Source organism: Mya arenaria, chromosome 14 (genome assembly GCF_026914265.1).
Source record: "Mya arenaria isolate MELC-2E11 chromosome 14, ASM2691426v1".
NCBI classification, from domain to species: domain Eukaryota; kingdom Metazoa; phylum Mollusca; class Bivalvia; order Myida; family Myidae; genus Mya; species Mya arenaria.
The window spans coordinates 38,786,040-38,799,541 of NC_069135.1; the positions used below are offsets into that span (position 1 = coordinate 38,786,040).

Below are 13,502 nucleotides of genomic sequence, written 5' to 3' on the forward strand. Positions count from 1 at the left end.
CGTTGGGATCCCATCGGGATGAGGGTGGGATCCCATTCTCATCCCACTGGGAAAATTCCTCGTGATCCCACTCTCATCCCACTGGGAAAATTCGTCGGGATCCCATTGGGTCCCATTTGGAATCCCGCCAGGACCTACTGGGTAAAAATTTTCAGGATCCCACTGAATGACGCAGATGCCGGGGGTAGTAGTATAATAGCTCTCCTGTAATAGCTCTCCTAATATATAATATATATATATATATATATAGTCAAGCTAAAAATGTTATTAAATTAGAACAAATCACAAACAAATGCTTTAAGCATCACCAAGGCAGGAAAACATTGATGTAAGAACAATGACATGGATCAATCGAAGGATGTTACTTACTTAAGGGTCGACCCTTTTTGAAGTTCGAATGTGCGAACCATCTGAGGGCTGTCCCTAAAATCATAGACACAAATATATATCAAGTCTGATAGGATATATAAAAAGTAAAAAATTAACCTTTCTATACATAAATCACATCATTGGGCTTAGAAATGTAAAATCATAATATTTCTTGTTTCCACAAATTTCACACATTTAAATAAATACCAATATTTTATACAATTTAAGTTGATACTATGGGCTGATCCAAATCACCCTCAAATGTTTTGGTATTAGAAACCACTATTGGTCTTCATTTTAGCGGGCAAAGAGTACATTACCCTGGTTAAGATCAAGTTCATGGCCTCTTGGGCAAGAGGCAGAGATCTGGTTTGGTTCAAGCACATGACCTCTTGGACGAGAGGCAGAGATATGGTTTGGTTCAAGCACATGACCTTTTGGGTGAGAGGCAAAGATCTGGTTATGTTCAAGCCCATAACCTCTTGGATGAAAGACAGAGATCTGGTTTGGTTAAAGCCCAGGAGCTCTTCAGATGGTGAGAGGCAGAGATCTCTTACACTAGAGACAATATTGTATTCCCCACTACATGTCAATTTGATGATTTGATAGAGTGAATCAGTTGGGTTAAAGAATGTATCGGGGAAGACATGAAGCAAGGTTTTCAGAAAGAATTCTCGGATTTTACATAAAGAAAGGGACCACCATTCCCACAAACATAAAAGAGGCAGTTGTTAAGCGATGACATTTTAACAAACAGCAAATTCCATTATAGGTCTTCTGTTGCACAAGCTCTTTAATGTTATTGAAAAAGAATAACAAGAGGCACATCAGTGCCTGTGCTCCACTGGCCAAAAGGTTCAAGCAAAGACCACCTAACGAACATTTTCGTCAAGTTTCATAGAAATACAATCATCAATTTTTGAGGAGAAGTTATTTAAAAAAAATTTTTACTTTAATAGCTCTGGCTGCCATGTTGTGCAGTGGACCGAAATGATTTGGGCAATTTGAGTAAAGGAGCACCAAACAAACATTTCTGTCAAGTTTTATCGAAAAAAGGTCATCGGTTTCGACGACAAGTCGTATAAAGTTTTTTTTATTTTTTAGCTCTGGCAGCCATGGTGTGCAGTGGACTGGAACCATTTAACAAATTTTGGTTAATGACCACCCAAGGAACATTTCTGTCAAGTTTCATCAAAATCTGATCATCAGTTTCTGAGGAGAAGTGGTGTAAAGGTTTTTCCTATTTTTAGCTCTGGCTGCCATGTTGTGCAGCAGACCAGAACTGTTTGGGCTATTTTGGTTAAGGACTACCCAAGTAACATTTCTGTCAAGTTTCATTGCAATACGATCATCGGTTTCTGAGGAGAAGTCGTTTAAAGATTTTGCTATTTTTAGCTGTGGCGGCCATATTGTGCAATGGACCAGAACCATTTGAGCAATTTTAATAAAGGACCACCCAAGGAACATTACTGTCAAGTTTCATCAAAATCTGCCGAACCGTTTCAGAGGAGATGTCGTTTAAAGATTTTGCTATTTTTAGCTCTGGCAGCCATATTGTGCAATGGACCGGAACCATTTGAGCAATTTTGGTAAAGGACCACCAAAGGAACATTCCTGTAAAGTTTTGTCAAAATCCGCTTATCAGTTTCAGAGGAGATGTCGTTTAAAGTAAAAGTTTACGCACGCACGCACGCACGCACGCACGCACGCACGCACGCACGCACTCACGACGGACAATCTGTGACGACATAAAGCGCAAATAATAAGTGTATTTATTAATGGTATTTTTCTATAAATAGACTGATTATAACATGATCAATGATAAAACGGTGACGAAAAAGGTAAGATTAAATTAAAAAGATGTTTGATTACAAATAGTGATTCCAATGAACATGTGACCTTGGTGTAGGTCAAGGACATTCCATGATATTTGAATCTCAGTGGCATCTCAAGACATGCAAAAATGGTGACCCTGACCTTTGACCTCAAAATTAAAAAAGAATCAATCTGGCATGCAAAATTGGTGACAAATATGGAAAATTAAAGGCAAAACAAATTAGAAACACCCACCATCCATAAACAGTGATTCCTGTGAGTGTATGATCATAACGTAGGTCAAGGACACACCAGGCCTGATGAAAATCTGCGGCCAGCCAACAGCTACAGGGGTCATCTAGTAAAACATACATGCACAGGGGTTTGGTGAAGGGGTCATGCTGGGTAGGGGCATTAGCTGTGTTTGTTAATTGTAAAAATATTGTTCTTTGCATGGATTAGTTTTGAACAGAAACCATTATTCTAACATCATTGTGTTTATTTTAATCTATGCATAGTGATATATATTTAAAAAGGCTTGATATATGGCATGAAAAAAAAAAACAGTTAAAAAATGACATTACAGTAGCTTGTTATTTAGAGAATCATTTTAAAACCCAGGAATAAACTTTCTCAGCTTGAAAAAGATATTTAAGCACAGGAAAGTACTTAATACAGAGATAGGGTTTTAAAAGAAACATACATGTATAATATCACATGTTATGATGTATCTGATAACGGTATAATTGCAATGGAATATTTGGATATGCTATGCCCCTACCATGTGAAAGAAACAAATAAGAAACACCAAACAGAAAAAAAACACAAAACAAATGCTTGACTGTGTAACAGAACAGTTATAGCTAGATTTTTTTAATCGACGGAATTAAAAGTGGTAATGTGGCACCTATTTCGTATGTACGGTTGGGTAACCTGAATGAGAAGTACTTTTAAAGGCCTTGTAAGGCAACGTTAAGTCTGTAAAAATATGTCCAAAAAGCAATGAGTAAAAGGTTTCATAAAAAAATATCATGCTTTAATAACATTTTTTAAGTTTTATTTAAACATTTTTAACAAAAAAGATGAATAAAATTAATGGCAAACAAACTTAGGCTTTGTTCATATATCCACAGGTGCCACATGAAAAATACACAGTAAATTTTATCAAACTGTAAATTAACAAAGGTCAGAAACAAACGATTTTTATTTATTTAAAGAAATAATCCAAAAAAAAATCTCCTGCCCCCTGTGTAAAGGCAGAAAAAAAACTCTAACAATTTTACTTCAAAATTAAGTACAGTCCAGGCCAAAAATATGCAAACAACCATAGAATGATATATTTGGCCAATGCTCAGAACTTAAGGGACAGTGTCACAGATTGGCACCAAAAAAAGTTTTTTTTATAACAAATCTCATGACAATTATCTTATAGAATGTGTTACGCTTTAATATCATAATTGTAAAAAAAAGTACCAAAATGTAAAATAAAAATGTGTCGGAGACCGGGCTCGAACCAGCGTCGCCAAAATTGAAGTCCTGCGTCTTACTCACTGAGCTACAAAGGCTAACTCTATTCGAGTGACATAATTAAGCTATACATCTACCTCGGTAATATCACGTGATAACACCGACTAGCCAATCACGCATAAGGAATGAATTCTACCTGGTAGACATACCCAGTAATCTTTTTTAATGGAAAAATACGAAATAACTGCTAAACTTAGATAAATTGTAAACTATGTGGTACTTCAGTTAGTAAGTTTCAATGCATTGTACACATCGATGCCAAATTTATGTCAGTTTTTTTTACATTTTTTTTCCCGCTATTTTATCATACGTGAGACAGCCCCATTAACAACGTTGTTAACATTATGATTGTTAACTTTTAAATCTTCAATCCTCTTGGGATATTATTATGAACAGTCTCAAGTCTGAATTCAGATTCAAGTTTCAAAACTACAATTTTTAATTTCGTTGTATCTTTCTTTCTTGTAAAGTATTGATGATCAAATTTGCTGTTCACATTTTATTTGAGTATATGGACATATCAAATAAATTGGTAATCTTTAAAGTTAACAACAATCTTGTTAACCATGTTGTTAACTTTAACAAAGTTCTGAACATCAGCCAGTCGTAGGAGTAAGGGAGCAGGATAACACAAAAGTGAAAAGAAAAACTACAATACAACTTAACAACAAATTTGCAAATACAAAAACCCACTAAAATATATTTTTTTAATGAATTTTTATTACAAGTATGCTATATCTGGCTCCCCTTGTTCATTAATTCAAACTTCTAATTTTAACTCCATCCCCCTAAAACTTTTGCGTGGTCAATTTTGTGTACAGCTGTTGCAATACCTGGTGCTGTTTTGTGCCCCAAGCCCCACCCAACATTCCTAAAATAAACCCCAACCTAATGCCTTACCATCAAGGATATTGTTGTTGGGTCCATTGGGGTTACAGCTGTTGCAGTATTCGGGGCTGTTTTGTGCCCCAAGCCCCACCCAACACTCCTAAGTAATAAACCCCACCCCCATGCCTTACCATCAAGGATATTGGTGTTGGGTCCATTCGGTGTACAGCTGTTGCAGTAATCGGGGCTGTTTTGTGTCCAGCTGGGGTCATTTGGCAAGATGGGATAGTCTGGAAATGAAATACACATAATTATATCAAACAGGTGAATTAATATTTTAGTCTAGAAAAGTACAACTTTCATGTTCTTAATCCTGCTAGCCCTCATAAACGAGCAACATCTATTTTATTTTTTAAATTTTGTTTTAGCCTTAAATATGTTTTCAAATATTTAGAAATCTCACCAGAATTTCCATGTACAAAATAAAACCCACTAACCCACCCAACTTTTATAAAAGCAAATAGAATATTTAAGTTTTTCTGTTTTGCCATATGAAAAGTATTTGCATAAAAGGTAACTTCTTATTCGACCTGTCTTGTATTTAAGTGAGGTTTCATTACTGTCCAAAGAAAATTTAAATTGATTATTTAAATTTTTAGAAATGACTTTTTTTTTTTTAAGTTTTACCCATTTTGAACATTGTTTATACCCATATAAAAAGATTCATGTTAATTATTTCAAAATTTCAAGAGAAAATAATTTAGGATTTTACTTAACAAGGTTCAGTGACCAAGCATCAGGAGCCTTTTTGTGGGTTAAATGACGAAATTAAATCATAAAAATTGAATATGTGAAACCAGAAATATTGGATTAACTCTAATAATTATATAAAATGAACATCATTTTAAGACAGTACATGCCACCATGTTAAATTTAGAGAGATACAACCTTTCAAAGTATCCATTTCAGTTAAAAAATATCTGCATTAAAATGTATTTCTTAAACCAAATATATTTGTAGGTCAATTATAATTTACATGCTACATACTGTCAATTTATATACCGGTCTATATGTATAAATTCATATGAGTTTAAGAAACAGTTGAGTGAAGTTTAAAACATTAAATGCACTGAACCAAATTAGCTGTAAACTTAAAAATACCTCAAGCCAAAGAGAGTGTTGTTTTTGTGTATATCATCATTTTTGTACCTGTCAGCCACACAGACTCGCTCACAGGTTTAATGTAAGCAACACTTTTTTTGGTCAAATTGAGTGATTTTCTTTGTTCAGAGATAGAGCAAATTCTGTCATATTTTTAAATAGTTATTAACAGTAGAGCTTTATTTTTAAATTTTGATGTTGTTTTATCATTGAAACAAGTATTTTGTTCACAACTTCACATTCCAAACAATGGCAGACCCAATCAAACATATTTAAGTTCCTATGATGTTAAGTACTGTTCATATTAACTCTTGATAAAATTGATGAACATGTGGCAAATTCATGTTTGAACATGTGGCCAATTTATGTTTGAACATATGGCCAATTCCTGTTTGAATATGTGGTCAATTTAGGTTTGATCATGTGGTCACTTTGTGTTAGAACATGTGGTCAATTTATGTTGGAACATTTGGTCACTTCATGTTTGAACATGTGGTCAATTTATGTTGGAACATTTGGTCACTTTTTGTTTAAACATGTGGTCATTTTATTGTTCCAACATGTGGCCAATTGATGTTTGAACATATGGTCAATTTATGTACAAACATGTGGCCCCGTTTGAACATGTGGCCAATTTATGTTTGAAAATGTTGTTAATTTATGTTCCAACGTGTGGCTACAATGTATTTGAACATGTGGCCAATTTATGTTCGAACATGTCGTCACTTTATGTTCACCAATGGTTGACAAAAAGTATTTTATATATGAAAAAGTATTTGAGTGCATATTTTTGTAAACAAGAGGCCAGAATGCTCTACTGGCATGGCTCTTATCGTAATTTTAATTCCAAAGCATGTATGTATGGGTAATATGCATACCAGTGCTCCAGCTAGCCCGTTTTTCAATGGCGCAGCGCCCGTGCCCCTTTTCTGACCGCCCTGCCCCTTTTTTGAGTAGTGCCCTTTTCACAAATGCTTTAATAGGATCAATTATCCCGTTAGTGCCCTTTTTACTATTGAAATCATTGTAAAAGATTGGCAGCCCTTAATCCGCTGTCATAATTGAGACAAATTACGTAATACTTATGACAATTCAGTGTTCCTGCTAGGTGTCACCATGCCCACATTGACTGCTTAAAATATGCCGCACTGCCCTTTCATCTTCTCATGTGCCTTGTCCAGGTCATATGACAGCTAATTGTGTATATGTGTAGTGAGCAGACGACCCGTGTATTCATAATCAGTCATCTTTTAATCCAATAATTAAGAAGAGCCAAATAGGGAAACATCTGCAGGAGGCGGAGCTATTGAATGTCAGCCAATCAGAATATACATTGAGAATTCGTCCATTCAATGATGAAAGTTCGTAAAATGCGATAGAAAATGCGAAGGGATGGTGAAAAATGTTGTCAAGCACAATTAAATCTTTTAAAATAATTGTTAATTATATTGTACAGACGAGACTGTCATTTAAACATTGTTGATTTGAAGCAGACGGTCACTGCCGAATTAAACATAACAAAGGTGGCGCTAACATAATCAAATACGTCACTTTTTCAGTAAATGTTTTGAAAGCTTAATTGTAAAATATTCATGATGAAAATTTTCTTTGTTTCCTACAAATATATGTTGATGCGTTATGTAGCTTTTACCTATCATGGATACGATCATGTCAAAAATCGCCAAAACCGCCATTTTGTCAGAACGAATTTCGGAGTTATTTATCAATGTTCTATGTTTTATAAGTGATTTTTTAAGCAAGGGCAGTGATTTTTATTGTCATTTTATTCTAAAACATTAGCATATTAAACATTATTTTACCAAAGACAATTAAATAACAGCCAGGCTGAATGTAACATTCGTACCCAATCCAGAACGTACCAAACTAAGATTCGTCCCCTACATATTTGTTTTTTTGTGTATTTATTAAAATTTTATTTGATTGCTTCAAATGTTTAACTGTCTTTGTTTTTTTCTTCATTTTACATGTGTTTTTTTTGAGAAATATGTGACATTGCACTAAAGAAGTTTCCAGACAAGTACAATCATACTACCACAGACAAAAAGACAAATTTTAATTTTGATATTCAAATACACCCTTCTAAATTTTGAGAAATAAACACCATTTTGTTCAAGTAATCATGGAACATGATTTAAATTGAGTATGGTATGAAAACAAAACAAATTCTAGGGGAAGACCCCCCCAAAAAAAAGACCCCCCCCAAAAAAAACAACAACAACAACAAACAATAACTTGTGACAGGGGTGGACCCCTCCCCCAATTGCCCCTACACGACTCATGTAGCTTGCCCTTTTCAAAACTCCACCCTGCCCTTTTCAAATCCTGGCTGGAGCACTGCATACTGTTACTAATAGTTCACAAAGGCAAGGGAGAAAACCATCCGCAAACAGTCAGTACAGGTTGCCTCTCCTAAACTGTAATTTTCACCTCTTTAAAAAAGGCAAGGGAGTGAAAAAGAAAAAAATACAGTCACTGAATACAAGTTGTCTCCCTTAGACTGTATCTTCTTACTTGGCAACAATAGTAATGATAATAAAGGGCCACAATCCAGTAATACTTTTAAGAAAGGAACCAAGCTATCATGGATATCCAATTACTGTATAAGTTTGATTAAGATACTATCAAAACTGAAGACTTTATCATGTTTGCAAGCAATTGCTTACAAACACACGCATGGATGGATGGACGTATGGATGACAGACACTGCCTCATGGCATATAGTAAAAGCCTTTGACCAGTAGAGCTCAAAACAAAACAAATTTCTCAATTTCACAATACAGCACAGGCAGACCTTTATAAACTCAACAACCATAAACAACAAAAAATACAGCTAAAAAGCCCTGAGACGTACCTACTATTTTAGGAGTCTTATAATGTTTACAAAAAACAAGTCTTCATATTAAGTAACATACTATTATTAAAAAAAGGAATGTACTTATTTAGGTAATTATATCATTTATGTGGATATATCAAGAGTAGAATATAGAGTAGGATAGTAGAATATCTGGAAAACAGACAGAAATTTACAGAAAAAACACCAAAATATATCGGGAAATAAGATCTGACAGGTACATCATGCATATTCATTTGGTAAAAATATGGATTTTTCACCAATTTGAATACCAGAAAGGAAATTTACCTAGTTAAGAATAGAAATATATGAAATGTTTTAACAATAAACATTTGTCAATTACAAGCACTCTTACTGCAGGTTGATGACAATCTGTCAAAAATATTACAAAGTTAAGTGATGTTAAATAATGAGTTTCAATTGAAAACATTCATGTTAAAACTTCTGTCATACAATGCTTCGGGTATGATAAAAAAAAAGGTAACAGTTGTAGGGTTTAAGCCATTTTTTAAAGGGCATGGTGCTGCAGAAGAGGGCCAGGGTGCTTCGGGAGCAAACATCACATTGAAATCTTTCAGGCTGAGGTTGTGGAGGACTTTTGAATTTGTTAGAAAATGTTAGGTAATGTGTTTAATTTAATTAGTATTATATATAAAATAATATTATTGCCAAATATAAGTTTGTATGTATTTATAATCTAATAATCAGTTTTAATCAAAACAAAATCAATATTTATCAGTCTAATGCATTTTATTCTATGAATGTAGCTTAATTTCTGGTCCCTATGAGGGCAGAAGGATGCTATCAAAAAATGGACAGGGTGCAGCAACCTTCCGTAACAATTTATAGCTAAAACCCTACAGTTGTATCAATAAACACTCTGAAAAATATGGACAACATAAACGTAAATGAATAACTCATTTATGAACCTCAATTCAAATTGGTCACATCTGATATTTTTTAATCACTAATATAATTGACCATCAGAACATGATACTAGATTCAATTCAACATTTCTAACCCAGTACAACTGTTTATTCAAAGTAAATATTGACTGTTAATACTGTTATATACACATATATTATAAGTGACAGGGTTAGTAGGTGACTCAATATGGGATATACGGGGCAAAGGAGGAAACCATATTCGAGTGAGAGCAAAGCTCTTACCTGAATATGGTTTCCTGCGCCCTGTATATCCCATATCGGGTCACCTACTAGCCCCAAAACGTATATATCCCGTCGACAACCTGTTTACATGTTTAAATGTATCATTTATTCATTGGAATATTCATTGGAATTGTAAAATAGATGCCATTTTGGTATGATATAAATTTTGCGACCCAAAATGGAAAAATATGGGGTCAACGTGTGACCAGTCCTTGACCAATGGCGTTGCGTCATTTACATTGGAGGTGTGATATATAATTTATATATTTTAGCTAGATTGTGAAGACACACCTGTAAGCTAATATGAATTTATCTTAAGTCTAGTTCCTGGGCAGAAAGTATTACTGTAGCAAATTGCAAAAAAAAATTAAGTTGTCCACAACTTATCTATTAGCTAGTTTGCACATTTAAATGATATGATTGGTCGACTGTAACTGTTTGATAAATATTGACCAATCAACAACAATAAACATTTTGGATAACTTTAACCAAGTCTAAGGGTTATCTTGTTTTATACATTTGGCTGCTGGTGTCCATTTTCAGAGGCCATGAGAACGCACCCATGACGGGGCTCAAACTTACAACCTCTTTGGCGAGAAACACAACTGGACTTATAGACCACGTTCAACCAGTAAATGTCTTTGCATAATTTGTGTCACATTGGATGTATTTTTGATTAATTTAAAAAATCATCATTAATTTCTGTTGATTTATTTTTGCCTATCTACACAAAACTACATTTTAAAAGTATAACTGACCCTTTTTTTATGAAATAATTTGAGCTGAATTAGTAAGACAGCTATTCACTGTATATATGAATCCGTTTCAATTCCGATGTAGAAATCCTTTGAAGAGACTAAAAGCATTTACAAACTGTCTCAAGTCTGAGTTTAAACTCAAACACAGAAAAGAACTTATATCAAATATAATAATTGTACAATTTCAAATAATAACAAAATTCAGCAAAACTCAACATCAATACTAAACTAGAAGGAAAAATTACAATGAAATGATGAATTGCAGTTTAACCACTTGAGTCTGAACTTTGACATGAGACTGTTTGTAATCATGGCCCAGGGGGAGGGTGGGGGCTCCAACCCACAACATCATGGATGATAAGTGGGGCACTAAACTTCTCTCAATACGGTAACTCCCAATCACTAACTGACCTTTTACTCCCTGGAGCGACATTCCTCTGGACAGTGTCTTCAGAAAACGTGGAACCTGAGTAGCACCAGACTTCTTGTATTCTAGAAAATATTGAAAACTTATTTTCCCTCTTTATTTAAAACCATTTGAAACCACAATTAATCAAGTTTGGATTCCCTGTTTGAACAGCTTATTTAAACATTTAGTTATTTCACTAGTGGGTAAACCCCAAACAATATATTGTAACCCTTGTCCAATGTCATGGCCAAGAAGACATCAAGGTCATGGCAAGAGAAGACATCAAAGTCATGGCCAATGAAGACACCAATATCATGGTCAAAGAAGACATCAATGTCATTGCCAAAGAAGACATCAATGTCATGGCCAAAGAAGACCTCAATGTCATGGCCAAAGAAGTTATCAATGTCATAGCCAAAGGAGATATCAATGTCATAGCCAAAGAAATTCAAGTCATGGCAATATTTTTTTCAATACAAACAAACCAGCCTATTACAGCATAAATGTTTAAATTTACCTTCGAATAAAGCTTTAATTGGGTTCGCCCTAGAATCTGGAAGCCCAGCTAATACTGTTTCTGCAGTCTGAAATAAAACATAGACAGCCCCACTTATTAGATATGTCACAACAAAGACATGCTTGATTTACTGCAGATATCAAATTGATTATCATGCAGGTCACTGAGTGTGCTGTTTACATCATATTCAGAAAATATTTCATGTATGCAATCATTGTTGCCATAAAAATTCCTAAATTTGAAAAAAACTGTCGGCCACTTTTGCAATTTTGTTGGAAATGGTGACAATGGCGATTGCCAGCAATAGATTTTTGACATGACAGTAACTTGCAAACAACAGGGTAGGTAATGAGAGTTATCAAGGCTGGTTAGCTCAACTGGTGGAGCTCCTGACTTGAAAGAAGGGTGTTTTAAATACCGGTAATGATTTTTTTCAAAATATTCACAGTTTTCTTAGATTTTACCTGTTTCATTGTAAAAATGGTAACATAAATGCAAACAAAGCCGGGTAGAAAATGCAATGACATCATTTAAAGATGCACTCTTTCTCCCAAATAAGATTACCGGTAACCACAATTAATAAAATTGTTGTTATATACCAAAAAGGGTAAATAAATGTCGAAAACAATGATTCTTATGAAGGATACCAAGTTTAATTCGAAAGAAATGTGCATAAAACACAGTATTTCTAACAAATGAGATGATAGTAGATCACAGTAAATCTTTTAGCATTCACCAATCATTTAATATGTTTGTGTTTTCAGCTATTAAATACATGGTTATAATTTCGTTATCAATAATTAATAATTTCCATAAATGCATTATTTAGTAAGTAGCTTTATCACTCAAAATCATACATGTGAATGTATTGATTTTGAATAAGAGTGTCACTTTAAATTTGTTTTTTGTTATGACATCATTTGATTGAAATATTGTGTGGTTTTCCCATTAAATATCTATTAAACTTTGTTTTTGTAATAATATCAAGCATTAATAAAAAGAAAAATTGTTTGTTGCAGTGTAAGATTGCAATATATATCACCTTGTGAACACCAAAAGTAAATATTTCACCCATGGCAAAGCCACATGTGGTAAAATATTACTTAAGGTGCATATCTGAAACTGAAACAACCAATTATCCTCTATATCACCTATATTCATGTTGTGTAAAATATGAATAATATCAATTGGAAATTGCTTGCTCAGTTTCACATATAATGTAATGTCTAGGTTACCTCATTTTTGCTGTTTTTCACATCCGTTTTTTGCACCATACTTTAACAACGTTTCAATGACTTGTAACCTAAAATAAAGTATACATGTACATGTTTAATATCAACTCTTTTTAGAACATTTTATCATAACCAGTACTGTGTTCGGGAGTGTTTTCTTTGTTTTCTTCTGCACAATTATTATCTCCCATACCATAACAATAACCAGTAGAATTGGCATAACCAATTTTAGTGTTCAAGCTAGACTTAAATAGCAGGGTGGGGCACCCCGCTGCCCTTATCCAGCAACCTGCTGCAATTTTACTGCACCCTGCTATGCCCTTTTGTTTGATAAGGTCAATTTTCAGAAATAAGTATAAAACTAATTCATGAAGTTAAGGTATTCAAAACAATCTATTAGTATTGAAAGTAGTTAAAACAATATGACTTGAATGTTGGCCCATGCAAAGCATACTCAATGCGTATCAAAAGGGCCTTCATGTAGTACGCTGCATTTTCCAAATCCTGGCTGGAGCACTGAATATTTTCTAACTACCGTGCAGATAAACAAGAGGCACATCAGTGCCTGTGCTCCACTGGCCAAAAGGTTCAAGCAAAGACCACCTAACGAACATTTTCGTCAAGTTTCATAGAAATACAATCATCAATTTTTGAGGAGAAGTTATTTAAAAAAAATTTTTACTTTAATAGCTCTGGCTGCCATGTTGTGCAGTGGACCGAAATGATTTGGGCAATTTGAGTAAAGGAGCACCAAACAAACATTTCTGTCAAGTTTTATCGAAAAAAGGTCATCGGTTTCGGCGACAAGTCGTATAAAGTTTTTTTTTATTTTTTAGCTCTGGCAG

The 13,502-nt window shown here is 34.2% G+C and overlaps 1 protein-coding gene across 1 annotated transcript in view; it reads right to left on the bottom strand.

The window, feature by feature from the left end:
* LOC128216099 (uncharacterized) overlaps positions 1-13,502 on the bottom strand; it is a 32,487-nt gene that overhangs the window by 13,138 nt on the left and 5,847 nt on the right. The window contains exons 8-13 of the mRNA XM_052922688.1: positions 12,665-12,728; positions 11,426-11,492; positions 10,911-10,991; positions 4,731-4,829; positions 2,440-2,542; positions 370-423 (exon numbers count right to left, since the gene is read on the bottom strand). Coding sequence (XP_052778648.1) covers positions 370-423; positions 2,440-2,542; positions 4,731-4,829; positions 10,911-10,991; positions 11,426-11,492; positions 12,665-12,728 — 468 coding nt within the window. The remainder of the gene's footprint in view (positions 1-369; positions 424-2,439; positions 2,543-4,730; positions 4,830-10,910; positions 10,992-11,425; positions 11,493-12,664; positions 12,729-13,502) is intronic.